This window comes from Gymnoscopelus braueri (assembly GCF_963280865.1).
Source record: "Gymnoscopelus braueri genome assembly, chromosome: 4".
NCBI classification, from domain to species: domain Eukaryota; kingdom Metazoa; phylum Chordata; class Actinopteri; order Myctophiformes; family Myctophidae; genus Gymnoscopelus; species Gymnoscopelus braueri.
In genome coordinates this window covers 20,888,429-20,906,331 of record NC_137605.1, presented here as the reverse complement: position 1 = coordinate 20,906,331, position 17,903 = coordinate 20,888,429, and the positions used below count along the sequence as shown (strand labels likewise).

General features: G+C 43.3%; 1 protein-coding gene across 2 annotated transcripts in view; it reads left to right on the top strand.

Moving 5' to 3' along the window:
- The window catches only part of setd2 (SET domain containing 2, histone lysine methyltransferase), a 32,971-nt gene that overhangs the window by 11,359 nt on the left and 3,709 nt on the right, over window positions 1–17,903 (top strand). Inside the window, exons 6-20 of one of the 2 annotated variants that reach the window (XM_080425380.1) lie at window positions 330–458; window positions 979–1,102; window positions 1,417–1,494; window positions 1,785–1,882; window positions 2,043–2,187; window positions 4,178–4,312; window positions 4,650–4,778; window positions 5,033–6,118; window positions 6,542–6,590; window positions 7,517–7,868; window positions 8,575–9,394; window positions 10,063–10,188; window positions 12,520–12,656; window positions 12,781–12,892; window positions 17,553–17,630. In XM_080425380.1, coding sequence (XP_080281506.1) covers window positions 330–458; window positions 979–1,102; window positions 1,417–1,494; window positions 1,785–1,882; window positions 2,043–2,187; window positions 4,178–4,312; window positions 4,650–4,778; window positions 5,033–6,118; window positions 6,542–6,590; window positions 7,517–7,868; window positions 8,575–9,394; window positions 10,063–10,188; window positions 12,520–12,656; window positions 12,781–12,892; window positions 17,553–17,630 — 3,598 coding nt within the window. The remainder of the gene's footprint in view (window positions 1–329; window positions 459–978; window positions 1,103–1,416; window positions 1,495–1,784; window positions 1,883–2,042; window positions 2,188–4,177; window positions 4,313–4,649; window positions 4,779–5,032; window positions 6,119–6,541; window positions 6,591–7,516; window positions 7,869–8,574; window positions 9,395–10,062; window positions 10,189–12,519; window positions 12,657–12,780; window positions 12,893–17,552; window positions 17,631–17,903) is intronic. The other variant, XM_080425381.1, reaches the window with a different exon arrangement.

Sequence of the window (17,903 nt, the reverse complement as noted above, 5' to 3'; positions counted from 1 at the left end):
ATGTAAGAACTTTACACCTCTATTATTGTATCAAACGTGATATCAACTGATAAACCTGTGAATGTGTTGATGAAATGGTAACACAGTTACTATGCACCTTGTTGCAAACCACTTGAACCCTAGAGTCCCTATTCTGGGCATCAAACATTCGCCGAAAATGGTTGATGAGATTTGGTTTAAAGGGGGAAAAAAGTAGGGGGCCAAGGATAGCCCCCTGCGGAACACCAGTCAACCAAGTATATACATGGTTATTGAAACTGTATCAACTTGACATGATAAACAGAATTTGTCCTCGTTTTCTCTTCTCATTTTAAATATTTCCTCCTCAGCTCATCACGGTGCATGAATGGATCATACTGCTCTAACCGGCGTTTCCAGATGAGGCAGCATGCTGATTTTGAAGTTATTCTGACTGAAGATAAGGGATGGGGACTACGGGCAGCTAAAGACCTGATATCGTAAGTCTGTTAAAAATCCGTAACCACTTGAACCCCAGAATCCCTATCCTAGGGGGAACAATCGTCGAAAATAGCCGATCTACAAGCTCACAATGTGTCGTAAGAGATTTGGTGTAGACTGAAAATAGAGGCCCAAGTACAGAGAGGGCCAACGCAGGTCCAGTTTACTAAGGCTAAACGATCTAAGTGGTTAAATGATACCAGGTGTGACCCGGTAGCTCCCGCAGTTGGTACCATATAGCCACAGGACTGTTTTAAATGCCTCTGGTTCATATTTTCACCAAAACGCTTTAGCCACTCTCTCCTGTCTCTTGACTATTGACAATATTTTAAGCAGAAGTATCTCAATCTTTAAAAACTGATGCAGTACATAAAGAACAAGCACATATTCCGTGATGAGCATAATGGTGGCTTATACGCACTGCATACACAGTCACAGCTAAAAAGTGCTAAAAGAAAACATTCTCAGGGGTTGTTAAGGTAAGATTGGCAATACATTTGTGTTTTTTTCTTTCTTCAGAAATGACTTTGTTTTGGAATACTGTGGTGAGGTGCTGGATCATAAGGAGTTTAAGACGAGGGTGAAAGAATACGCTCGCATGAAGAACATCCATTATTACTTCATGTCTCTGAAGAACAATGAGGTGAGCTGTGTAGACATAGAGGACTATCTTCTTTTTTATTAGTGCGTGTACCGGACCTAGTTCAAACATTATGGGTTTGGGTCAGAGTCATGGTGCATATTGTGTGCTGTGTCCTTGCTTTTGTCTCTCTAAATACAGTATTGGTGGTTTCAGCACACAGCTGTAATCTTTTCTAGCCTTTCAGACAAGAAGTCCAAAGAAAATTAATGAATGAAATTAAAGAATGTTAAAGCATTCCAATTAGAATTCTAGCTTTTATCAGCTGGCAGGTGAAGTGTTTGACAAGTACTTGACAATCTATTGTGTCTCCTCAGATTATTGATGCAACGCTGAAGGGGAACTGTTCTCGTTTTATGAACCACAGCTGTGAACCCAACTGTGAGACGCAAAAGGTATACTGTAAATTGCAGTAAAGAATCACTGTAATTATATCTTTTTGCGTAAAGTGTATTTGAATTAAAAACATACAATGACATTACCACAGCCACCCACTCTCCACCCCTCACCCCAAACACAACAAAGAACAGACACAATAAGATATAGGATCTTTCAAAGTGTGTCCAGAAGGGTGACCATATCCTCCAGAATGTTATGGATGTTATTGCAATTACATTGCACTATAATTGTTCAGTTCACCTTGTTGCTAGGTAAATGACCTGATGGATTGTGTCTCTCCTTTTAGTGGACTGTCAATGGCCAGCTTCGAATTGGGTTCTTCACCACCAGGGCAGTCTCTGCAGGGACAGAACTCACATTTGATTACCAGTTCCAGAGATATGGGTTGGTCTTTCTCCTCACTTTGTGTTCATAATAATTCTTTACTTTGTATTTTGTCTATAAATGTCAATTGTCTTTTTATTAAGGAGTTCTGAAATTGGGTTATGTTTGTGCAATGTTAATGCTGGTGATGATGGTCATTTAACCTCTTGATACCCACTAGCAAAGAGGCCCAGAAGTGCTTCTGTGGAGCTCCCAGCTGTAGAGGCTTCTTGGGTGGGGAGAACAGAGTCAGTGTCCGAGCGGCTGGAGGAAAGATGAAGAAGGAGCGCTCTCGAAAGAAGGAAACAGTCAGCGCTCTCTCTACGGTCAGTCACATTTTATATTTACAGCAGTGGTTCTTAAACTGTTTACTTTCAAGGACCTTGAGAAGAGCAAAAAAGGGGGAGTTCTGCACACTGTCTTCCAAAAAGTTTAATGCAGATACATCGTTTCGGTCGCTCTGACCTTCCTTCATCAGACTTGATGAAGGTCTGCTCTTCTCAAGTTCATGACTCCTACGCACCTGTCCATTTCAGTAGGTGTGCAAAAGGACTTTTTCTACTAATTTCAAGGACCCCCATAACTCTGAGAGTGTTATTTGGTTCCATTCGTACAATCCCAGAGTTACAGAACTGTACGGGTCCATCTATGATTATGTTTTGACTTCGTGAGCACCTCTTCACCACCTGGACTGCAGTCTTCACCTTTTGAACTCCAAGAGCACTCGGCTCGTCTTTGTTCCCTGTACAGGTCCATTGGAAACTCCTCAAGGAGGGGTACCCTGGACCCCACTTTGAGAACCACTGATTTATAGTCTTCCACAGTAAAATACTAATGATAGCATTTGATCCTCTTCCATATACTGTACATTTGCCCACTTGGTTTTAATATTGAAAATCAGGGAATACAGTTTGAATATTTTTTTTTACAACAAATAAATATATTGAACTTAGCTTATAATCCAAGCAGGTATTACTGGACCTCGATATAAGATCAAACTAAAAATATCACTCCTACAGATAGTAGTCTCTCAAGACAGACGTGTTGGCTCCCATTATTTTAAAGTGCTTCCGCCTAATTTAAGTAGATTATTATTATGTTTTTTGCTGTGTCGCACAACGGCGGTATGCTGCGAAAATAGCAGACCTACAGGTTGGCTATTTTTGGCTCACAAGGCCGCCTTGCGACAAATTATGAATCGGGTTTAACAGTACTTCGGAAGCTCTGAAAAATGTGTTGAAAATAAAGCTGATGTCAGGTCATTCCCACACTTCTGGTTCACCTGGTAACATGTTTTGGAAGTTCAATTCCGATGACAGTCCATTAAGGTGCAGAAGATTTCCTCACCTCGTGTCATTTCAGTGGCAAACATTGTGAGCAACTCCCCTCATGCACAATTTTTTAAATCAAATTCATATTTTAATATTTCTGCTACAAATATTATAATGGCACTACATAACGTGATACATGTGATGTGAACATAGATTTATTTTATTTTTTCCACATTTCTGTGCTGAAATGGGTTTATAACATAATGCTGATGGTTCATCTTTGTTGAGTTTGCATTCATATAGGATTTCCCTCAACATCCAGCTTGATTTAGCCTGAAAGTTTGCACTACACCACAATATGATGTTTTGAAAACTGTGAAAGTGGAAGCTAATTGCTCTGAGATCTGCTGTGATTGCAACCGCCCACAAATAACACGAAAGACTGGTTATTTTAAGATCACTTCCTGTGTGAGCGATCTGGGTCTCACTGCTTGCAGAGGGAATAGATTTGTCATTTGTAAGGTTCAGTGTTTTTAGACAAATTATGTAATATCAACTGACAGTCACACCATATTAAATAAGCTGAAGGGTAGGTTTGATAAAGGTACAACTGATTCTCACTCATCCATATTGTTCCTTTTGATTTATTTGACATCTGTAACCAGAGGTACCCACCTGATTACCCCAATGACACATCTACTCATGCACTGTCGTTCACCAAGTCAAATTCCATTTAAACATAACCAACAATCTGATTCTGATAGGGATTAATAGTCCCATTAGTTTAGTGACTTTAGCCTATACAAATGGTTATAATGATTTTACACGTCGTTATTGTTCCTCTGTTGTTCCTTCCAGCCTTTATTTCACTTTAAAGTCCTTTCCTCCTTTTTTACGACTTGATCAAAGCATTTTGAATGTATTTTGTGTATGGCATGTGCTATCCTCTGACACATAGGTTTGTACATATATGTATATATATGTTTGTAGGATGTGCTCATCCTAAAACACTAGCTAAGCCATTGCATCTCTTTGGTCCCCTCAGGTGGATGAGGAGCTGGAGGCCTTACTGGAGAACGGAGAGGGCCTGTACGATGAGAAGCAGGTGGTGTCTCTTTGTAGGCTGATGGTCCGTGTGGAGACCGTGGAGCAGAAACACACCTGCCTCAAGCTTATTCGGGTGAGGGATCCAAACCATTCAATTTTCTGAAAGTTGGCTAATGTTTTGACCTGACAAACAACAAATTGACATCATGGCTCCCCCCATTGGCACACACTTGCTCACCTATCTATTTGTGATATAATAGCCTCAGGTGTCCACAGTGTTAACTCAATTCACAAACAAAACAGAATACTAACAAAAGTTAATATGATAAACAAGAAAACGATACTATTTATGTAATCTAAATGAAGCAAACATCTAGAATAATCAATCAATGCTACTTATTAGTAAACAACAACTAAATGCCAACAAATAAAAAGCTCCACATGTAACTTGATATGTGATTGTCTCCCAGGATACACAGAATCCGTCATGCTTGAAGCAGTTCTTGGACCACCACGGCCTGTCCTTGTTGTGGATCTTCATGGTGGAGCTCTCAGAGGCCAAGGGCAACAATGCCAACAACTTCAAACTACAGTACGAGGTGAGATTTGAAGGTTCCGTCTCGTTAAATTATTCTGTAAAGTTATTTAAAGGCTTCAGTGTATTACTATAGCCACTTTAGCCCTAGGCTGAAAGAGCGAGCCCTATCGATGGTCTTGAAGGGCGGATCCAAAACCAGGCGGTTGGATTCCAGCGCCGCTTCCTATTGCTTCACCAATCTATGTCCCCGACTCCCCCTGAATTTAGAAAATAGCAGATCGGCTTTGAATTTTTGTTTTGTTTTTTTGTTTCCAGATTATGATGACCCTTTCTGTGCTGCCCATCTCCACTAAGAACATGCTGGAGGAGAGCCGAGTGCTGACCTTCATCCAGCGCTGGGCCCAGACACACGCTCTGCCTCAGCCAGCTGAGATGGACGGCTATTCCAGCGAGAACACGTCTCGGGCCCAGACGCCCCTCAACACCCCCGACGGCTCCTCCGCCAAACTTGGCCCGGAGCTGGACAGCGACACCCCGAAGCGGGCTGTGTACCGCCGCCTCAAGATCATCAGCGAAAACAGCCTGGACAGCGCGATCTCCGATGCCAGCAAAGCATCCGACGGGAAGGACGAGGAAGAGGAGGACGATGAGGAGGAGGAAGATGAATCGCGTTCTGGGCTGACAGATAGTAAACCGGCGAAGACGGAGCCGGTGAGCGAGGATGTGACTCCAGCAAAGGAACAGTCAGATGAGCCAATGAAGGAGGAGAAACGGGAAGAGGCCGAAATCTGTCCCAGCATTCAGCCTCCATCTCAGCAGCCACAGGAGGAGGAGGTGGAAAAGGAAAAAACAGAGGAGATGGAGGTAGAGCAGGGGGATGCTGGCGTAAAAGAGGAGAAACATGAAGTGCAACAGGAGGAGGCGAATGTGGTTGCAAAGGAGACTACTGTGGGGGAGCAAGAGAACGGGGAGGAAAAGAGCAGTCAGGCAGTGGAGGAGAAGGAGAAGGAGGATGCAGGGGTCGAAGGAGAAGAAACCAGCACTGAAGCCCAGGAAGCAGAGACTCAGGTCGCCCAAACGGACGTTCATGAAACAATAGCCGAGACGCCCGCAGAGCCAATGGACGCAACATCAGAGGTAAAGGAAGCCGAGAAACCTCCATCAAGCGAGCACTCCGAGCAGCAGTCTGAGGCGCCCCCCAACTCTGAGACCCCAGAAGCCAGCACTGCCTCTGAGGTCACAGTGGCCGCGGGAGAAACCGTGGCAGTGAGTACTCCTTCTCAGGACGAAGAAGAAGGGGTCTCCGATGTGGAGAGCGAGAGGAGCCAGGAGCTCCCAATCAGCAATGTGGACATCAGTGGCATGGCTGCTAGACTCCTGGACAGCTGGAAGGACCTGAAGGCAAGCATACGCTCACACTGACACAGTGCACACCCTTGTTTAATATTATGTGACATTTTTCTATTGATATCTCTTTGTTATTATATTACATCACTACATGTATTTATAGACACACGATATTGGGCTCAAGATATCGATACGATACGATATATGGCACTTTTTTATTATGAAACTATATGGGGGGGGGAAAGCTTATGAAAATATATGGGGGGAAAAAAAGCAAATGCAAACAAATACTTCTGTTTTTGCATTATTATTATTGCCAATTATTTTATTTATTTTTAAAATGTTTTTTTCGCTCTTTTTTCTAACACGGCAAAACGATACATACGTCACGAAAACGTATCGCGATATATCGCGGGACGATATATCGGCACACCCCTAATACATAGAACAGAATTTAATTTATGCTTATTCTTTTAGGAGGTGTACAGGATACCCAAGAAGAGCCAGGTGGAGAAGGAGACAAATGGTGGGTTCATCTCAGTTCATTGTTGAATTTAACTGAATGGCTCCCGAAACATGTGTGCGTGACAATCACTACCTCAGTGTGCTGCCAACAATATGCCTGTATCCCATTTCCTTGCTCTACACAGAAATGTATGCATCTCCATTATCCCACGGCCAGCGATGTGTAGGCTCTTCATATTTCACTGGGCGAGTTCATTCAAATCAAACGGTCAAAAAGTAGCTCAACAGAAAGTTTCCAAGCTTTTATAACAGACAAAACAGACTCTGGAATGTTCTAGGGCAGTGGTTCTCAAAGTGGGATCCGGGGACCCCCCGGGGGTCCTTGAAGGAGTTCCAGGGGTCCCCAGCAAAATTTGTTAATATAGCATTAAAATCAGTTTAACCACTTTAATCCTGTGTTGTATAATTACTATTCAAAAATAGCGATGCAATGTGTTGTGAGCATGTAGATTGCCTATTTTAGTAATTTTTAGTTAGCACAAATCTTCTCTTCTGGGGGTCCCTGGCACAATATTTTCAGACGGGGGTCTGCGGCCAAATACATATATGAATATGGGGGTACTTCACATGAAAATGTTTGAGAATCACTGTTCTAGGGCTCACACTGAATAGCCGGATACTATCCCTAATAGTAAGTATGTTGGTTGTCAGAAATAATTTCAATAGTTGGATACATCGGGGGGAGGTTTCACATCTCATAATATGTGGTAATGCGGAGCGTATACACTTGTAATCTGCTACCCTGTTAAATCTGCCACTAACCACGTGTGGGTATTTCAGCTAACCTGTCATAGGCTCACAGTAATAGGCTTATTACTGTGCCCTTTGGTCAAATGATAGATATCTTTATGATACTTCACATATAAGTACAAAAGTTTCTTTTGTTTTAAGTTTCACACTCTCAAATGACCTGATAAAATTTTGCAGATCGAAGCCGAGATCGGGAAGCGGCCTTGACCCCACGGACTCCCTCTGGCAGTCGGGAACGAGAGAGGGACCGAGAGCGAGAGAGGGACCGGGAGCGAGAAAGAGACCGGGAGCGAGAGCGAGACAGAGATCGGGAGCGAGACAGGGACAGGGACAGGGACAGGGAGCGGGATCGAGAGAGGGACTACGACAGAGACCGGGACAGGGACCGAGATTGGGACAGAGACCGAGATCGGGAGCGGGACCGGGATCGAACCTTGGAAAAAACACCACGCAGCACAGAGCGCCGGCGGAGACGCTCCGCTTCACCCCCTTCGTCGTACGAGAGGAGCAGCCGAAGAGCTGAAGAACGGTATGGAAGCCCAGTGGACTGTTGGCTAGGAACAAAAAACAATGGAAAGCTTTAGAGCTGCATCTAATGATTCTTTTCATAAGTAATTCATCGCTAAATTAAGTTTTTGTATTTATTTTTAGATTAAAGTACAGATTTGTTTAATGTATTTAAGTGCTCTGTGCCTCAGAGCGAGCAATTACTCATATAATCACTTCACCCCTAGAGGGCATCATAATATCACACGCATTTAATACGAGGATTCACATGGAACCATGGATCAAAACGGCAGGTGTCAGGGTGTGGGTGTGTGCCAGTGCACCCAGTGTTTTTCAGTGCAGTACCATTTTAATCCTGAATATAGGTGCAGATTATGTATACAGAAAAAAATACATATTTACAAAGGGTTTACATGATGGCGTAAGCAATGAATTTACCACATGGGCTCAAATGCCTGACAGAAAGTCCCTGGTTCAATCCCCAGCCGGTCAGGTGTCAAGCAGGTTTTTTCCAAGGAATAGTGAGATGATTGATCCCACATCTATGGAACCACATTGTGCCCCTGGGATCAGTGGGTGGCCCTTTTTATTTACATTTTTTTAATATGATCAACACTTTATTTGAGTTTTACTTTTAGCGGAACAAATGATAAGACAGATATACAAATAAACGTATGTCCGCTCGCTAGTCTTTATTTGTCATCTAATCGGGGTTTTCTTTCATTCAGGTTCGACTCGTCCAACAGCAAGACCCCCAGGGCGGCCGGTGGGAAGGAGCGCAACAAGCTGTCGACAGACGAACGCAGGAAGCTGTTTGAGCAGGAGGTCGCTCAGCGGGAGGCCCAGAAACAACAGCAGCAGTTCCAGCAGCAGCAGCAGCAACAGCAGCAACAACAGCAGCAGCAGCAACAACAGCAACAACAACAACAACAGCAACAACAGCAGCAACAGCAGCTCCAGACGATGGCCTACGACCCCGGGATGGCCTACGCCTCCAGCCCTGGCTTCATCCACTACCCCCCTGGATACCCCATATGTACCCAGGCGTATGTGGACCCCACCAACCCCAACCTGGGTAAAGTGTTGCTCCCCACCCCGCCCGTGGATCCCAATGTGGGCTACGAAGAGACTCCTCCCCAACCGCTCATCTCTGAACTGGGACTTCCCTCCCCGTCCTCCACTTCCCAAGCCCCTGCAGTCTCCAGCCTCCCTCAGCACATTGCCACCGCCCCGCTGGAGCTTCCCCCCGGGGCCCCGCATACGCCATACGGCCAGCCCAGTATGGCGCCCCAGGACCCGGGCGTGGCCGTCCTCCCCGTTCCGCCCCAGGCCATGCCTCCTCAAGTGGCGGGGCAGCAGGGCTACACCACCCTGTGGGACCCCACCACGCAGCAGGCGGTGACGGTGCAGACTCAGCCGCCACAGCAGTACGCCCCGCCTCCCTCGCCAGCTCAGACGCAGACCGCCATTTACTACCAGGGCCAGCCGTGCCAGGCCATCTACAGCATCCCTGCTGCCTATCCACAGCCCAATGCTCCTGTTATACAGGTAAGACCCCGCAGCCCAATGCCCCTGTCCCACATGGAACACCCCACTGGTTGACAGGCCAGATTGTGTGTACATCCAGTATATGTTAATTTGAGGTCATTGTGGCGTGCTTTGGAGATATGCAGTGCAAAAACTACCAAGATTTTCATGGCTAATCTTCAGAAAGACATTAACCAAACAAAAAAAAAACAATTTTTAGAGATTTAATTTATTGTAGCCAACTGTAGAATCTCCTGTGATACTCCCAATGGTCAACAGTCAAGTCAAGGACTGTTGTCGTCTCATTTGTGTGACTGATAGTGATGGGTCGTTCATGATCGATTCGTTCAAAAGAACTAGTTCTTTGCCGCGAACGTGAACGAAACCCGTTCACTTCTTGAAACTGTTACGTTCACTCTTTTGCTCGTTCCCCCCCGTCCCTCCCCCCGTACACAGGACGGGAGGGCGGGCTGTTCCCGCGACAAACTGACAGCGGTACGGTTGAGTGGTTTTTCGCTAGACATGAACAAAATATTTGAACAAATCATTTGAACGGATCATTGCCGTGAACGTTTTTTTCCACCACTAGTGACTGAGTGTGAAGCATGGGGCTGCCTTCAAAAAAAAAAATCATCCGCACTTCAGTCTGGATAAACGGGTCTACTTGAATGTGCTCTGTCTTTATAAAGGCGTACACAGAGCCCCCAGCCAGCTACCTCCATGGCCAGCCGGTGTATACCGGCCACCAACAGGGAGTGGTGGTGCAGCAGGGAGGAACAGTCACCACCATTGTCACCTCTCAGACTGTCCAGCAGGTACTGCAAAAAGCCTCAGTTATACTTAGTTGTGTGCCGGTGTTGTGCTCAGTAAACGGCAATGCGTCACGAATGTGACGCATTGTGAGCTTGTATATCTGCTATTTACGGCATGCAACACCAACGTGCAACCAAGTGTAAATCAGGCTTAACTCAGTGGTTTTCAAACGTTTTGTACTCAAGGCGCACCAAAAGGGCAAGTCAGAATCTGAAGGCACACGTGTGTTCATATCCGTGCAAAATAGACTCTATAACATGTTATCGACATGTTATTTTAACACTTTATTTTTTGCTATTCCAAAAATAGCCGATCAACAAGCTTGTGAGCCTGAAGATCTGCTGTTTTCACCATTTTAGAACATTTGTGAAATTTTACGTTAAAAATAAAGCACAAATTTAACTATTTCTCTTATAATGACTGCCCAAAATGGGGATGCCATGTTGAAAAGTGGTTAAAATGTATGTGTATATTTTAGTGTATAGTTCTTTTTTTTTGCCTCTGTATTGGGAATTGAGGGCACACAAAGTACTGATATAGGTCAAAATGATTAATAACTTTTTGTATAATTGTATATATTGCAATAATAATGTGGTTGTCACAAAAACAATATAATCAGGAGATGAGAAATGAGCATATGGACAATTTCAGGCCTTATTGTTAAAGGAAAACACACATTTTCAATTACAGTGTGGCAAAAAAATACCCAATGTCTTCTTTGTATTTGTCAGTGAAATGTTGACGTTGCAAAACAGTGAGGTCAAAATGTGTCCTTTCTCATCATCGAGCATACAGATGGTGTGAAAACATTTAGTGGAGAAATACACAGAAGACAGGGTGTTTTTTTGCCACACTATATTATCCATTATCTATATTATACTCGATCAGAATAATGAAATGTACGGTAGGTTGAAAATTGAAGTGTCCCTTTAATTCGCACACTAACGGATATCCAGAAATAGCTGAACTGGTAAGGTAGAAAAGCTACATAAACGTGAGCCAGAAAACAGCTGACTGCAGCTTTGACTCACAATAGCAGTGAACAGAGGCCTGCAGGGCCCAGGCCAGTGTGGCTTGGCACTTTGTTATGGAAATGAGTTCTGCTGTATCTCCTCCCCCCGTCTCTGACAGCTGATGTGTATGGAGAAATAGAAGCTGCACTTAAATGTAGCACTTAAATGGAAGCTGATATACGGTATGCTGCTAGACCAGTGCTTCTCAAACTTTTTAAAGACCCCATAACTCTTGAGAGTGTACAATTGGAACCAAATGGACCCAGAGTTACAGACCTATAAGGGTCCATTTGGAACCCCCTCAAGGAACCCTGGACCCCCACTTTGAGAACCACTGTGCTGGACACATATCGGCCTCCACGATGTATTGGAAATATATCGAAACTTCTCACTTTATCACTTAAGCCGATCTACAAAATTGTAGATCCGCTGCTTAAGCAATTCTTTTAAATTAGAGAAATGTGTCACACAGCCTCCTGAAGTGCTGTGTAAGATCAGGCTTACAAATTGTAAATAAATAAATGCAAAAGTGAATGCTACCCATTAGCAGACCCCTCTCCAAATCGTTTGGGCATTTTCTGAGCACAGACAGAGTTCATAGAAAAAGTCATGTTCATATTCATCACAGTACATAATGTACTACAACCCTAATCTGTAGATGAAATATCGCAATGATTTCTCTTCTTGACGCCGGCATGTAGCCCCAGTTATCCGCTATCTATAGTAAATATACCAATATTACAGTATATAATGATATACCTTTGCTTGCTTTTTAGAGTATATACCTTAGCCTGGCCACAAGGGGGGGTGCATGTGTGCATATGAGACGGTAATGACCTGCATGAGTGCAAGAGCTGTCTTGAGAGGGAACGCCTTCTTTTGAGATGAGATAATAGATGGATACACTCAGGGGGATAAGTCTAATCTTGAGGTAAATATTTTCCTCTTCAAGCAGTTTTGTTTCTGGTGGGTTGCATACACATAGCACAGCACACATAACACACGTCAGTCAGTGTTGTGATGAAGAATTAACCACATTAACCCTAATATCCCTATTCTGGGCAACATGTGATGGCGAGCATTTGATGAAAATATATCTACAAGCTCACAACGCACCATGATGCGTTGTGAGGGTATAGATCAGTTATTCTTGGCGAAGCGATTTGGGGTAGTGGGGGAAAAAGGATGGTGCCAAGTACAGACCCATGGGGGACCGCGGTCAACGAAGTATATAGGGGTTAAAGGTTAGGTGCAACGAAATGAATTCACTTTTTGGTGACAACCTCCATTCTTTCCCCGTTGCTTCTTTCTCCCGTTCAGGAGATGATTGTTCCCAACAATGTGATCGACCTGCCTCCTCCCTCTCCGCCCAAACCCAAAACCATCGTCTTGTCGCCCGGCTGGAAGGTAGCGCGGGACCCTGAGGGCAAGATCTACTACTACCACGCTCTCACCAGGTTGGGCACCTGCACTGTGTGTGTGTGTGTGTGTGTGTGTGTTGTAGTAGTAGTAGTAGTAGTAGTAGTAGTAGTAGTTGTGTATATGCAGTATATACATGCTCCCTCTCTGCCTCCCACCCAGACAAACCCAGTGGGACCCTCCAGCCTGGGAAGGCAGCAGTGACAATGCCAGCATGGACCACGAAGCTGAGATGGACCTGGGAACACCCACCTACGATGAAAACCCGTCCAAGGTGAGCTGTTTGTAGGGTAATTAGAAAGGAACACACCCACCACTCGGTTATCTCTTCTGTGGTGCAGGGAATCAAATCCCCTGGCCCTAGAGTTCAAAACCTGTTCTCCCTATTCGAGTGGATCTGATTTGAATTTTGGGTTGTTGGGGATGGAGGGGGGGAGGGGGACAGCATTGGGATCACTTTGATATCTGATCTGTTATCATAGAATTATCTCAGCAACATTATGTCAGTAAGAAATATAAATTTGATTTGATTCTTGGGCGCTGAAGATCCAAATTTCTAGAAAGAAAAAAAATACGGTAAATTCCCACACGCACAAGATCACCTCTGAATTGATTTATTTGGGCCCATGTTTCAGTCACAACAAGGGCGATTGCAAATATTTTGTGTCGTATAAAAAATGTTTCTGTTATGCCAAAAATATACAAGGATTAGTATGCATTATGTTCCTCAAAATCATATTATTCTTGTCAGAGAGGGAGCAGTCTTTGAAATCAAACATTTATACCAGTATCATGGTATAAATACTCAGCTTTGAAATCGATATGAGTTACTGTCTTAGAAGAATATATTAATGTTGAATAATATTATATTTACAGGCCAATAACCAATAATTAATAATGATGGGACTGATATACATGTATATGTCTAAACCTCGATTTTCATGATCAAACACATTAACCACATTAACCCTGTCGTCCAATTTTGGGCATGCCATTATAAAAAAAGATCATTCTCAAAAATCGACTATATATATATATATATATATATATATATATATATATATATATATATATATATATATAGCTATTAATTGCATCTTTAATAATGGATTTGGAAATTAGATTAGAAATTAAAAATAGACTATATGTACTGTGCTTAATTTATATTCTGTCACCTCATAATGGTAAGACACAAAAAGTGACCAATATTTAAAGGTACTTGTGTTGTATCTTGTGCTGTCTAATATGATCTTGTCAGGCAACAGAGTGACAGTTAGGCCACGTACCTCATCTGGCATTACAAACAAAATCCTTGTTACTTTTCATTTTGGTTCCCAGCATGTTTGTCCCTGGATGAACAGCATGATTACAGTGGTTGTTCCCTGGAGGTAATTGAAGATTCTGCACAAGTGATTACTTTCAGCTGTGGCCCGGGTTTTGAAAAAAAAAGAAAGGAACAGTGCAGTGCAACACCATAGATGCAGTATTTTATGAAAGTGCAGAATATCTGGCCCATGAAGCAAGTTGCAAATCTGTCATTTTATTCAAACAGTTAATTGTATGGCGCAAATAACCAAGTTGTAATTTTAATGAATCGCAGTATGAATTGCAATATTTATCAGACATTTGGCAATATGACAAGAAATTGGCTTTTCCAGCCTTTTCTTTAAGTAACAGTCCTCTATCATTGTGTCAGGAAATTAAGTATCTGGGCCACATCTTTACTGATAACCTCCAAGATGATAGAGATATCTCTAGGCAGTGCCGCATACTCTATGCCCAGGCCAATATGCTGCTTCGAAGGTTCAGCATGTGTTCTGATCCTGTTAAATGTGCTCTATTTAAAGCATTTTGCACTCCCATGTATACAGCCTTCTTGTGGAGCTCATACAAGAAGGGTAGTATGCGGAGACTCAAGGTAGCATACAATGATGCCTTGAGGATTCTACTTAAGGTCCCCAGATGGCATAGTGCCAGTCACTTATTTGTGACTAGTGGTATACACACCTGTGAGGCTCTCTTAACACATTGAATGCCAGTCGCGTAGATCTACGCGAACCTATTTAAAGCCGCAGCGTGCCAGTCGTGTAGATCTACGCGAACCGCCGATTCCCATTGTAATTGCCCCAGGTGTACTTTCCGAATTTTTTTGATCCATTTCCGTTTCCGGTTTCCGGTCGGAAACAGAATTATTCGGGTTCCGTTTTTTTCGATCGTATCCGCTTCCTGTCTGGGATCCTGTTTAAAACTAGATTTTCTCGGTTGTTGTTTTTCTCCTCGCTGATCACTGTTTACCGTTGATCTGCTGTATCTTCAAGATGGCGGCACGGATTTGGAAACTATTTTCGCTGGCCGTTTCTCACAGATCCGCTGTGTGTTTAGAACCAAATGAACGCGCACTTTTAACTTATTTAGCGAGGTCTGTGGCGACATGAAAAAAACAAAAAAACAACAATAAAACGCTGGCACTGGTGAGTACATTATGAGATTAAACTCTGGCATGGAATGTGTTAAGGCACTCTATGTATGGGTTCATGTCTCGCCTGGATGAGTCCAGGAATAGTATTATTGAGGATATAGTCAATCCTGGGAAAAGTTGTCTCCGGTACTCATCCAGACTACGGAATCACTGGAGAAATAGTCTTTATGTGTGATTTGTATGTAATAGTATGTCCCTGTCTATTTGATGTGTTTTTATCTATTTTTATTTTTTTACTTTCTTAGTTTGTTTTTATCTGTATGAAATATGGACCCCCTGTGTGTCTGGAATAAAGTTTGAATTGAATTGAATTGTAACGAAAAGATCCTTGAGTTGTTTCCCCTATTCAGATAGTAAGCTGTCTGTCCCATACAGAGGGAAGGGCCAATCTCTCTCTCTCCCCCCTTTTCTCTCTCTCTCTCTCTCTCTCTCTCTCTCCCCCCCCCCCTTTTCTCTCTCTCTCTCTGCCTCTCTCTCTGCCTAGTTTGTTTTCCTTCTCCATCTTGATCCTGCCTTTGATGATAATGGCAACCAGCTGGGAGAGCTTGAATTCGTTTTTTTGTGGTTTTTCGTTTTAGAGGCTAACGACGCAAGTGTCCCTTTTGTCTCCAGGATCGATTTTTAAAAGATGTGCACCTCACTGTGGTTTACTTTAGTTTATATAGTTAGAGAAAGATGGACTCCTTTTTATGACAGAGCTCTAGTCCACCAGTTGTAGCCGACCAGGTTGTGGACCATTTCCATCATTATGTCCAGCTGTTGAAATGATAACCTGTGATAACTCCTGAGTTTTTTCAGTCATTTAACTGACAGAGTTGAGGATGACCGACAGTTACATTACACTGTAGCTGACGCTGTTATCCATAGTGACTTAAAACAGATACGACTGCAGTGCAGTGTTTACTATAATCCTACCATCTGTTATTATCTTGTGGTCAAAATCCACAAGTCAGTATGCAGTGGATTCATTCAAGGACACTTCAACAAGTCCACTTGGTTGTTTTGGGACTGTACCTGTGACCTCCTGATAATCAATACAATGCCATCATGCCACCTCAGCTCTAGTTCCAGCTTCCTTCAGACATGCCGTTGGCGAAGCTCAACGGCATGTTGGGTCTTACAGCCACAGAAAAACAATAGGCACACAAGAGAACACTAAATAAAACTATGTGCAAATTAATAGATACACTGTGTTTTCACATAACTGTGACACTGTCTCATTTTTAATTTATAGATTTTTAATGTTCGCAGACACTTGGGCAGCCATTTACACGGTGTGTTCAACCAAGACGTGTGTCTATTTAACTGCTTAATCCCTGCTAGGGGTCTATACTTGGTCCCCTCCCTTTTCCCCTCTACACCAAATCTCTTCGCTGAAAATAGTATATTTGCAATTTTCGCCTATACTAGGACATGTATGGTATGTGGTTAACCTTCGGGTTTGGGTTCTCTTCTCCCTCTGCCATGTTTCACGTTGATCCGTACCCCGTCATTACCCTCTTAGGGGGTGTGGAGATCATACGTGTGAATCCATCGCTGATCCTCAACTACCCTGATGTGGTCATAAGCGCTCAGCTGTTGCCGCTCGGCCTTTGTTGTCGAGGCTCAGGAGCCGGTGAGGGAGCCTCCTGGCAGGATATCCCCACTTTGCGTGGCTCCTGTGGCCGGGGGACGGGGTGAGGGGCTGGTGGCCAGGTGCTGCTTGACTGGCCGCCCCATTGACCTTGATAGCTGCTGTCGGAGCTCATCATTTCATGGTGATAAAAGTCCAACCGTTGAACACTTGGAGATTCCGCAGATCAAATGGGCAGGAAGTGAGGCTGTCGAGAGGGCCAGCTGCCATTTTTCGTTGAGCCGGGGAAATTGGGCACGGCGCGCCGCGGACGGACCCAGCCTCTCGCTCCCCGTTCGTTTGATCTGTGGAATCTGGCCATGTTGCAGTGTAATGGTGGCGTTGTGAAGTCACTGCTGCCTGCCGTTGCTGCTCAGAAATGGTCTTTTCCTACAGTATTCAGATCAGTTCTGTTTGCATAATGAATACCATTGTTTTTATATTGTTCCATCCTGTTACTGCTTACTGAAATAAAGGGTATTGTTGTGGCAGTTTGTGGCAGTGAAAGTAGATTAGGACCAAGGATTTACTTTTCAAGAGCATCCGTGCCAGGCTGGTAATGTGAACAAGACCGTATGTAGTTGACTGTTTTTTGTTTTATGTTTGTCTTATGTGTTGACTTAGTCGATATTTTATTTTTAAAAAAAACTTAGTGTTTCACCTGCACAATTTTGTTCACTTGGTATTTTATTATTATCATGGTTTGGTGTCAAATGTGACCTTTTTAAAGAAAAGAATGTACATAAGGAGACTTCAGCAGGACCCCTGAGGATTGAACTTTGGGCTTTTCCATTGTGGGATGTGAGGGAACTAATTGGTGTTTTCCTATGTTGTGTTTTACAGTTCTCCACTACAGCTACAGCTGAGGCAGACACTTCCAGTGAACTGGCTAAAAAGAGCAAAGAGACTTTTCGTAAAGAGGTGAGTGTTATCATCATTTCCGGTATTAAAATGTCAATGTCAAAACGACTACCAATCTTATTACAAGATGTTTTCCTTTCCTTTTTTATTCCCAATGCTGAAATTAATTTGCCTGCCGACACACATACTTGATTGAAGCCTTAATAGTGGCTAACTGATATATTGACTACAGATTCAACATTTAACAACATACCTACTGTCATATTTCCTAGCACAGATGAGAATGTAATGCCAATGTTTTCCAATTTTTTGTATTTGTTTGGTGTCGGTTTG